This window comes from Nanorana parkeri, unplaced genomic scaffold (genome assembly GCF_000935625.1).
Source record: "Nanorana parkeri isolate BGI_ZX_2015 unplaced genomic scaffold, ASM93562v1 scaffold1054, whole genome shotgun sequence".
In the NCBI taxonomy this organism is placed as follows: Eukaryota; Metazoa; Chordata; class Amphibia; order Anura; family Dicroglossidae; genus Nanorana; species Nanorana parkeri.
In genome coordinates, this window is record NW_017307322.1 from 482,868 (window position 1) to 494,283 (window position 11,416).

Sequence of the window (11,416 nt, forward strand, 5' to 3'; positions counted from 1 at the left end):
CGCCGCCCCCCCCCCCCCCTTTCCTGTCCTGCCAGACCTGTGCTCGGATCAAGGGTCTGGTTAGGAATTTAAGGGGGACCCCATGTTTTTATTTAAATGGGGTCCCTCCTAACATTCCTACCAGACCTAAATGGTCTGGTATTGTTTGGGAAGGGGAACCACATGCTTTTTTCCCCCTTATTAATGTAATTTTTGCTGCAGCATGGTCTATACATTGCACAGATCTGCCACTTTACAGGCAGTTTAAGGGACCCCCCAGGCACGATATTTCAAGGAATTTTTCATTTTTAGTTTCACTTTAGGCAATTTTAAAATCACTGCTCCTTTAAAAACAGTATTTTTTTTGAATGTTTTTTGCATTGATACATGCCCCTAGGGCAGTACCCGAATCCCCATACCCTTTTTATGGATAATAACTTGCATATAAGCCTTCAAAATGGGGACATTTGATTTTCTGAGTTCTGGTCCTATAGACTTACATTGAGTTCTAAGTTCGACTTAGAACTTTTTCCATGTTCTAAAGTTCGAGTTAGAACTGAACTCAGGTGTGTTCAGCCCATCACTAGTGGTCACATGATGTGAGGTCAGTTTACTGAGTACATGAAAGGTCACTTACACCACACTGCATTAAGTATTTCTAAGTATTGGATTTGTGAGTATTTATGGTAGGAAATTAGTATATGTCCTAATATGTGTTAAATCAGTGGTGCTGAACTGAGGTCATAAGTTCAGGACTTCATTTGCATTTTTATACTGTCCAAGGCAAGTGCATGATGCTCTGGACTTACAACTGTCCAGAGTATCCTAGACAAACAAGATCAACATCAAAAGAATTGGAGAATATTTTTCTGCACTAATCAGTAGTTGATGAAGGTCTCCCTCTAGAAGGACTACAAGATATCTGTTTCCAGCCACATTGCCACACAGAATTTTTCTTGTGATACTTTTACTCACATTAACCTGTGCATTCCATCTTCAGGCTGTGGTGGTGGGAAATGGAGGGGTCCCAGTACTCTTGGAAAGAGCCATGAAAGGGGTGACCTATAGCAGCCTTTGTCTTCCTGATAACATTGAGGGCAGAGGAATGGAGTCCATCCCTAATTACCTGTACAGAGAAGATGGCATGAAGATCTGGTCAGCTGTGGAGAGGTAGAGATCGTGTGTACTTTACTGCTAATTACTGGTCTTATTTCTAAAGGCCACTAAAGTCTCCAAAAAGCTTTCTTCAATCTTGGATTCTTTTGTCCTTTCTAGCTTTGTGTCAAGCATTGTTAATTACTATTATACAAGTGATGAAATGGTCAGTGAAGACCCTGAACTTCAGGCCTGGGTGGATGAGATCTTCAAAGAAGGGTTTCTTGAACATAAGTCTTCAGGTATGATTTCACTCTAGAATTCTGTAGGTGACCTCTCCTGTAATAGCTTTCAAAGACACAGGATTCTGTGGCTGGACAATGTTGTGAGACTGCCTATGTATTTCAGTCTTATGGAAAACTGTTGTATTGTTGTATCTTAAACGGATGACTAAGGCTACTACCCAAAGGACTCTGCATTACATTTGTCTTTTGTTAGTTTTGTGAAAACTTATAGGTAGATGAACCATGCTGGGAGACTGACAACTTCAATTTTACATGTGAGGTTACCTGCAAAAGTGCATAGTTGCTGAGAACTTAATGGGTGTGGGGAATCATAGAACCTATAATGTGTCTCTCTCATGACAGACATCCCATGTTCCTTGAATTCCAAGGCCTCTTTGATCAGGTACCTGGCCATGGTGATCTTTACATGTTCTGCTCAGCATGCAGCTGTCAACAGTGGTCAGGTGAGTGGTATGGCACTGGTTACTGCCTTTACTGTTCCAGCACTTCAATCACTAGTCTAGGACTGCAATTCCCTGCATCATTGGCAATTTAACATGGTATGGCAGTAAATCAAATATCTATTAAGAGTTAAGGACTGTAGATAAAAACTATCTGCATCAGCTTGTCTTCAAACATCAAACACATTGTTAAGGTCGTGGGTTCAGCAATATGTGAAGGATCATGAAGAGATCTCCAGTCTGCGTTGTATTGTGGCTTTTCTGTGACAGCTGTTGTGTGCTTTGGGTTGTATTTATACTAGCAATATGTGCATTCTGCATAAGCCTGCTCATAGCATTTTCTCTTTAGGAAAATGCTAATTTGTTACTTTATTTAGCTTTACTTATGTAGTTGTGCGCTCAATGCTGACAAGTCTTTTTCCAAAGTGCAATGTAGTTTTTTCAACAATCTTAGACCTACATATTTTCTATTTAAAACATGCCACAGCTGCATGATAGAGACCTTGAATTGTTCAAGTTCCTTGATGATCATTTTTCAATTTCAACCACTGATTATTATCTTTTGCGGTCACACATCCTAAATATGAGCAGATCAGTCTTTGTTACCCTGTACCTTTTCATAGGTAACTTATAATGATCACTTGTTGTTAAGGATGCTTTAACTATTATGACACTGCATTCACTGTGATAGTCTCAAAGTGGACCAAAGTGGTGGTAGTAGTAGTGTGTGCATGTGTGTGTGTGTGTGTGTGTGTCTGTCAATACCTAGGCACACTCCTTTCTTCTAGCATCAAATTTAACTTCAACCTCAAAACTATCAGGGCTTTGACATTACATACCTATACTATCATGATCTCATCAGGTGGTGGGTATAGGAAAAGAAAGCCATCCCTTAGGTAGCTCTTACAACTCTAATTTTGCAGCTGCCACACAGAGCTGTGAAATGGATGACAAAGTGGCCCTAGAAAAACAAAGCTAAAAAAGCCCATTGTGAATGATGTGGCAGGCATTGTTTCAGACTGTCTGAAGGAAAGGGATCTTTCCATTTGAATCAACATAATTTGATCGTTTGTCCCTCTCCTCTGCAGTTTGACATCTATTCTTGGATGCCCAATGGTCCCACCTCCATGAAGAGCCCCCCACCCTCCATTAAAGGTGCCACTACAATGCAAGCTATTCTGTACGTATTGCCTGATGTGAATACTACTGCTACTGGCATGGCATCTGTTTGGGCACTCAGCAATGAGCCCTTGGATAGGGTGAGTACCAGGGACCAACTAGAGGCCATATACATGCCTTGTGCTTCTGAGATGAACAGTATAACCTACAGTATAATTCATGTCACAGAACCTTCTTGCTTGCAGTACATTTAATGAAATTGTTTTCAAATGTTCTAAGGATTATTCAATATTGTGTTGATAATCTCAGCAAGGTCCCCATCTTTACAGAGGCCTCTCGGACATTACCCTGATGTACGTTTTACAGAGGAGACCCCACAGCAGTTCATTAAGGAATTCCAGGATAAACTGGCTGAGATCTCCAAATTCATCCAGGAGAGAAACAAAACCATGCATCTGCCATACCCATACCTAGACCCGAGTGTGATAGAAAACAGCATCTCCATCTGACAGCATTGCCAGTGTTGGATCTGATAATTATAAATCTACTGGCTAACTCTGTCCTTGTTTGTATTCTCTTTACCTGTGGGTTTAGTGCAGATGCTGTCAATACAGAATGTTAGAACTGTAAGAAGTTGTAGCTGTGAGGACATGGGAAGAGATTACTTTGAGTAATAAAACATTTCTCTGAATGTTGTATCTGGAATTATTTCTTGGCAAACTAAAAGATTTTCCATCTTCAGTGTCTGCTTTGATAAGGCAACTTCAGAAAATATTTGAGATGAAAATGATCCGTTTCTTCCATAACCTAAAAGCTTGATTTCAAAAACGTATCACTGTACTCAGATTTGTATAGGGTTGAGCATTCCACTGCATTAGTAAAATACTGCAGAGAAACAGGGTAGTTACAACTCATGGGACCTAAGTTCGCAGTAGCTGTTTTCATGATTAGTGCTCATACACATTGCAACAACATACACTATATTGCCAAAAGTATTGGGACACCCCTCCAAATCATTGGATTCAGGTGTTCCATTAAATTTCCCTGCTACTAAATATTCCACGGTCAACTGTTAGTGGTATTATAACAAAGTGGAAACAACTGGGAACAACAGCAACTCAGCCACAAAGTGATAGGCCACGTAAAATGACACAGCGGGGTCAGCGCATGCTGAAGCGCACAGTGTGCAGAAGTCGCCAACTGTCTGCAGAGTCAATAGCTACAGACCTCCAAACCTAGTGTGGCCTTCTGATTTGCACAACAACAGTGCATAGGGAGCTTCATGGAATGGGTCTCCATGGGCGAGCAGCTGCATCCAAGTCTTACATCACCAAGTGCAATGCAAAGCGACAGATTCAGTGGTGTAAAGCACGCCGCCACTGGACTCTAGAGAAGTGGAGACGTGTTCTCTGGAGTGACGAATCACGCTTTCCTGTCTAGCAAACCAATGTATGTGTCTGGGTTTGGCAGTTGCCTGGAGAACAGTACTTGCCTGACTGCATTGTGCCAAGTGTAAAGTTTCTTGGAGGGGGGATTATGGTGTGGGGTTGTTTTTCAGGGGTTGGGCTTGGTCCCTTAGTTCCAGTAAGGGGAACTCTTAAGGCATCAGCAAACCAAGACATTTTGGACAATTTAATGCTCCCAACTTTGTGGGAACAGTTTTGGGATGGCCCCTTCCTGTTCCAACATGACTGCACACCAGTGCACAAAGCAAGGTCCATAAAGACTTGGATGACCGAGTTTGGGGTGGAGGAACTTGACTGGCCTGCACAGAGTCCTGACCTTAACCTGATAGAACACCTTTTCGGATGAATTAGAGCGTAGACTGCGAGCCCGGCCTTCTCCTCCAACATCAGTACCTGAGCTCACAAATGCGCTTCTGGAAGAGTGGTCAAACATTTCCATAGACAAAACCTTCTGGACGCCTTCCCAGAAGAGTTGCTGTTCCAGCGGCAAAGGGTGGGCCAACTCAATATTGAACCCTACGGACAAAGACTGGGATGCCATTAAAGTTCATGTGCATGTAAAGGCAGGCGTCCCAATACTTTTGGCAATATAGTGTATATTTCTCACATGTATGGAAAGAACTCTGCCAGACACCAGTTACAATGCAAATATGTGCCCAGCTGAGACACAATTTTTGTGAGAAATGCTATTCATTTTATTCCCATGCCTCAAACAGTAATACAAATCTGCATGAAAAAAAAAGTTGCTGGCCCTCGGATGTCTGCCTTTTCTGATAAGGATGCTTGTTCTCGTTCTAGAAGTATTGATGTCCATATATGCAATCTTGTTCTTGGTAAGTGACTCAAAAGTAGCCTCTAAGTAAAAGCAAGAGTCGTTATTGAAAGAGTCCTCATAACAGCAAGGTAACTACTCTTTCAGGGGAAACACTCCACAAACTGCAGATCGAGTTGCAGTTCAGTGAGTAAAAAAAGTATTTGATCCCCAAGCAAAACATGACTAAGCACTTGGTGGAGAAACCCTTGTTGGCAAGCACAGAGGTAAGACATTTCTCGTAGTTGGTTACCAGGTTTGCACACATCTCAGGAGGGATTTTGGTCCACTCTTCTTTACAGATCTTCTCTAAATCCTTAAGGTTTCTTGGCTGTCTCTTGAAGTTTCAGCTCCCTCCATAAATTTTCTATAGGATTAAGGTCTGGAGACTGGCTAGGCCACTCCATGACCTTAATGTGCTTCTTAGTGTAAAGTTTCTTGGAGGGGGGATTATGGTGTGGGGTTGTTTTTCAGGGGTTGGGCTTGGTCCCTTAGTTCCAGTAAGGGGAACTCTTAAGGCATCAGCAAACCAAGACATTTTGGACAATTTAATGCTCCCAACTTTGTGGGAACAGTTTTGGGATGGCCCCTTCCTGTTCCAACATGACTGCACACCAGTGCACAAAGCAAGGTCCATAAAGACTTGGATGACCGAGTTTGGGGTGGAGGAACTTGACTGGCCTGCACAGAGTCCTGACCTTAACCTGATAGAACACCTTTTCGGATGAATTAGAGCGTAGACTGCGAGCCCGGCCTTCTCCTCCAACATCAGTACCTGAGCTCACAAATGCGCTTCTGGAAGAGTGGTCAAACATTTCCATAGACAAAACCTTCTGGACGCCTTCCCAGAAGAGTTGCTGTTCCAGCGGCAAAGGGTGGGCCAACTCAATATTGAACCCTACGGACAAAGACTGGGATGCCATTAAAGTTCATGTGCATGTAAAGGCAGGCGTCCCAATACTTTTGGCAATATAGTGTATATTTCTCACATGTATGGAAAGAACTCTGCCAGACACCAGTTACAATGCAAATATGTGCCCAGCTGAGACACAATTTTTGTGAGAAATGCTATTCATTTTATTCCCATGCCTCAAACAGTAATACAAATCTGCATGAAAAAAAAAGTTGCTGGCCCTCGGATGTCTGCCTTTTCTGATAAGGATGCTTGTTCTCGTTCTAGAAGTATTGATGTCCATATATGCAATCTTGTTCTTGGTAAGTGACTCAAAAGTAGCCTCTAAGTAAAAGCAAGAGTCGTTATTGAAAGAGTCCTCATAACAGCAAGGTAACTACTCTTTCAGGGGAAACACTCCACAAACTGCAGATCGAGTTGCAGTTCAGTGAGTAAAAAAAGTATTTGATCCCCAAGCAAAACATGACTAAGCACTTGGTGGAGAAACCCTTGTTGGCAAGCACAGAGGTAAGACATTTCTCGTAGTTGGTTACCAGGTTTGCACACATCTCAGGAGGGATTTTGGTCCACTCTTCTTTACAGATCTTCTCTAAATCCTTAAGGTTTCTTGGCTGTCTCTTGAAGTTTCAGCTCCCTCCATAAATTTTCTATAGGATTAAGGTCTGGAGACTGGCTAGGCCACTCCATGACCTTAATGTGCTTCTTCTTAAACCACTGCTTTGTTGCCTTGGCGGTATGTTTTGGGTCATTGTCATGCTGAAAGACCCATCCACAACCCATCTTCAGTGTTCTGGCTGAGGTAAGGAGGTTCTCGTCCAAGATTTTACCATACATGGCCTCGTCCCATTGGCCCCTCAATGCAGGAAAGTCAGCCTGTACCTTTAGTAGAGAAACAGCCCCAAAGCATAATGTTTCCACCTCCATGCTTAACTGTAGGGATGGTGTTCTTAGGGTCATAGTCAGCATTTTTGTTCCCCCAAACACGTCGTCAAGTTGATGCCAAAGAGCTTAATTTTGGTCTCATCTGACCACAGCACTTTCTCCAAATCCTTCTCTGAATCATTTAGATGTTCATTGGCAAACTTCAGATGGGCCTGTACATGTGCCTTCTTGAGGAGGGGGACCTTACGGGTGCTACAGGATCTCAATCAATGGTGGTGTATTGTGTTACGAATAGTTTGTTTGGTGACTATGCTCCCAACTGCCTTAAGATCAATCACAAGCTCCTCCTGTGTAGTTTTGGGCCGATCCCTCACTTTTCTCATGATCATCCTTACCCCATGAGGCCAAATCTTGCATGGCGTTCCAGACCGAGGGCGATTGATGGCTATTTTGTATGCCTTCCATTTCCCAATAATCGCGCCAACAGTTGTTTCCTCCTCACCAAGCTTCTTGCTGATAGTCTTGAAGCCCATTCCAGCCTTGCGTAGGTCTACAATCTTGTCCCCAACGTCTTTTTGACAGCTCTTTAGTCTTGCACATGGTGGTGAGGTTTGAATGGAAGAAAGATTTTGTGGACAGGTGTCTTTTATATACATAACGAGTTGTCAGGAGCACCTCCTTAAAAAGGTAGGACTAATCTGTGTACCAGATAGCCAGTCTGTGGGAGGAGCCAGAATTATTGTTGGTTGGTAGGGGATCAAATACTTATGTTACTCACTGAACTGCAACTCAGTTTAGAACATTTGTATCATGTGTTTTTTCTGGATTTTTGGTTGATATTCTGTCTCTATCATTTAAAATACACCTATAATAAAAATTATAGACCTTTCCTTTCTTTGTAAGTGGGCAAACTTACAAAATCTGCAGGGGATCAAATAATTATTTTCCTCACTGTATAGCAAAGGATGAATGGGGTGCAGGGTCGCCAGGAGGAAGCCCATTACTCCTTAATGGCACAGGGACACACCAGAAGCCCAGCACATAACAATGGCAACTGAAGCCCCCAGTGTGTCCCCACAATCCAACAAGTGAAACAAATGGCAAACGCACTCACCAATTTATAACTAGCTTTAAAGCAATGTGCAAATTTAAGGGCTTTACATGCTACAAAAGCAAAAATATTCCAGCACACTCAGCAGCCAGCCTGCAATAAAAAAACCCTGTTCAACTATTAGGCCTCATCAGGGCCGTCTTTAATGCGGGGCAAAGAGGGCGCTTGCCCCGTGCCCATTCATGGCTGTGGGGCCCAAAGCAGCTGCCCCTTGAGCCCGCTGCCCGCAGAAACTTGCCGATCGGATCGCATAGTATAATACGTTATGGCAGCCGCATACGGCACTGCCATAACGTATTGTTGTCCTATGCGATCTGCACGATCGCATCCTAAAGGTGTAGCTCCTCCCCCGCCCGCGTAGAGCAGGGATCGGCAAGGTGTCCGTACCGCCGCGGTCGTACCGTAGAATCAGCACAGGAAACGACTCGTACGGAACAGTTGGTACGTCCCAAACCCCCCATCCAATGTGATGTTTTGGTACCTTCCTGCCCACATGCAGGAAGGGTTTTCTTTCCTCAGGGGCAGCCGCGGAGCTCTCACAGCTGGAGGCTGAGCGTCAGAGCCTGTGTGTAGTCAAGTCACTGCACTGGTAAGGTAAGCCAGCAATGATCTTGAGCTGGGGGGAAGGGAACAGGGAACAGCAGCAGCTGCTGAGTGAGATGAGTCTGGGGCTGGCTGGGGGATAGCAGCAATTGAGGCTTGGTGTCTGACCTGGGGCTGGGGGGGACAGCACAGCAGCTTAGCTTATATGGCCGACGCGGGGGGGAGGCTTTCTGCAGAGATCACCACAGTAAAAGCAAGCAGCTGGCCTTGTGTCCAAGACTGAATAGGGGCCCGACCCTGGGGTGAGGGTAGGGCAAGCCTTTGCAGAGGACAGCAGCTGTTCTCTGCAAAGGCTTCCCTCACCCCAGCGTCGGACCCCTATTCAGCCTTTGGCACCACCTGCTTGCTGCTACTGTGCTGATTCTGCACCAGCACAGTAGCAGCAAGCAGCTGGTGCCCAAGGCTGAATAATAGGGGCTCGACGCTGAGGTGGGGAGCCTTTGCAGAGGACAGCACTTCAGCGTCGGGCCCCTATTATTCCTAGGGGCCCGACGCCCCTATGAATAATAGGGGCGCCTTGTTTGCCCTGTCGGAACAGCACATCACCTCGCTCGCAGTCAGGTAACGTTGTGAGCTCTCAGCCCTGCCGCTGTCAAACTGAGACTCTCAGTTTGACAGTGACAGGGCTGAGCGCTCATACGTTTCCTCGATCGTCTGTACGGTCCATCCACTCGGTCTTCTGGAGCTCTGCCCACCAGCCAATGAGAAGAGACCTCACCCCTCCCATCCACCACACGAGGATCTCTGGCTGGGAGTTTGGAGTTTATCTTCAGCAGCAGATGGAGACTATGTCGGCACCGGCTGGTCCTGCACGCTCCTGCCAGCTCCCGCCCCCGAGACACGGCCAGCACAGTACTGGTGAGTGGCGGCCTGGAGAGCCCTGAGGAGAGCGCTGTGGAGAGCGCTGGTTTAACCAGGGCCCTGTGGGGTCTCACTAGGGCTCTGTGGGGTCTAACAAGGCTGGTTAGACCCCACAGTGCCCTGGTGAGACCCCCCACAGGCCTGCTACCCTGGTGAGGCCCCCACAGAGCCCTGGTTTAGCCAGGCCTCTGCGGGGTCTCACCAGGGCTCTGTGGGGTCTCACCAGCCCTGGTTAAACCCCACAGAGCCCTGTTGGGACCCTACAAAGTCCTGATGAGACCCTATAGAGCTCTGAAGGGCTCTTTGGGATTTCACCAGGGCTCTTTGGGCTCTCACCAGGGCCTTGTGGGGTCTAACCAAGCTGGTTAGACCCTACAGAGCCCTGGCGAGACCCTACAGAGCCCTGGCTTAACCAGGGCTCTGTTGGGTTTTACCAGGCTTTGTGTGGTCTAACCAGTCCCCTCAGAGCCCTGGTGAGACCCCCCAGAGCCCTGGTTAAACCAGGGCTTTGTATGTTCTCACCAGGGCTCTGTGGGGTTTACCAGGACTGGTGAGACAACTCTAGAGCCGCCTCTGATCACAGGAGTACCAAGCAGCTGGTGCCCAAGGTTGAAGAAGGGCCTGACGCTGGGGTTGTGGAAGCTATGTGGTGAGACCCCACATAGCCCTGGTAGGGGAAATGGCACTTTCGGCATTATGCCAAAAGTGGCATTTACGGCCGATATGTTTCGGCGCCCGATCGGTGCATCCCTAATATAAACGGCTGAGCTTGCAATCGGTTTGACATTTTTTTGAGAAGTCTATGATCTATGTGTGCTGTTTTTTTTCTTTTCTGGGTGTTGGGGAGGTGAGAGAAATTCCTGGGGGGGGGGGGGGCAAGAAATCCAGGATCCGATCAGTATTAAAGACGGGCCTGGGCCTCATTTAAACTGCCGCGCATATTGTACCACATGCAGCATATGCAAATAAATGGCTCCATTCACATAGCTGCGTATGGAGCAGTATATTTGCGTGGCGTAAAAACAGAATAGAACCGAGATGCGTCCTTATTTCTGCGTATTTTACGCGCATGCACGTTCGCAAGTACAGTTCATTAAAATTTCTATTATGAATGATGCATTCTGGGATTGCATATAGTGCACGCATATATACGCACATGTACGCGTATATACAATTTTGCTCTTGCGTTGTGTCTGAACGAGGCCTTAGAGCTAAAAACAGAGGATGATACCCGTATGATTTTCTAATATACAAATGTTACAAAACAAACGCAATTTAAAACAAATGTTTTTAAAACGCATTTAAGGGATATCAAAGACATTTTGCTTAACAATACTGCCTATTGGAGAGAGATCATGTTGAATTTATCTGTGGTTATTTGATCATGATTTCTTGAAATGATGTGATTGGGTTTTTGATGGGCATGCCATTAACTGTGCAAACATAGTTTGTTTTGATTAAATATTATAGGAGACTACCGTATTTTTCCGTCTATAAGACGCCCCCATGTATAGGACGCCCCCCACTTTTCTTACTCAAAATTCAGAAATCAATATTTTCCATAACTGATTACATCTAGTTTACATTTTGCAGAGTAAGACAGACGCTTAATGGTACCGGTATTTTTTGGGTTTTCTGACATTTTTATGGGCTCCCTGTTGCATCTGGGCACTGGCTACACGCTCTCAGCAGCATCAGCTGACGTTGGCTACATAAGGCTCATGATTGGAGGAAACCTGTTAGCTTGTCTCTGCAATCGGAAGTTTCACTCGTGAGGCTAGTTTGCAGAGGTATCGGCAGTTTCGCAAACCGCGGTTCTCCTCTCGGCCCC

The 11,416-nt window shown here is 45.4% G+C and overlaps 1 protein-coding gene across 1 annotated transcript in view; it reads left to right on the forward strand.

Annotated features, from left to right (window-relative positions):
- The window catches only part of LOC108796085 (hydroperoxide isomerase ALOXE3-like), a 29,133-nt gene extending 25,686 nt beyond the window's left edge, over positions 1–3,447 (forward strand). Inside the window, exons 10-14 of the mRNA XM_018567475.1 lie at positions 980–1,149; positions 1,255–1,376; positions 1,722–1,822; positions 2,908–3,078; positions 3,268–3,447. Of these exons, the coding sequence (XP_018422977.1) occupies positions 980–1,149; positions 1,255–1,376; positions 1,722–1,822; positions 2,908–3,078; positions 3,268–3,447 (744 nt within the window). The remainder of the gene's footprint in view (positions 1–979; positions 1,150–1,254; positions 1,377–1,721; positions 1,823–2,907; positions 3,079–3,267) is intronic.
- The last annotated feature ends 7,969 nt before the right edge of the window (positions 3,448–11,416 follow it).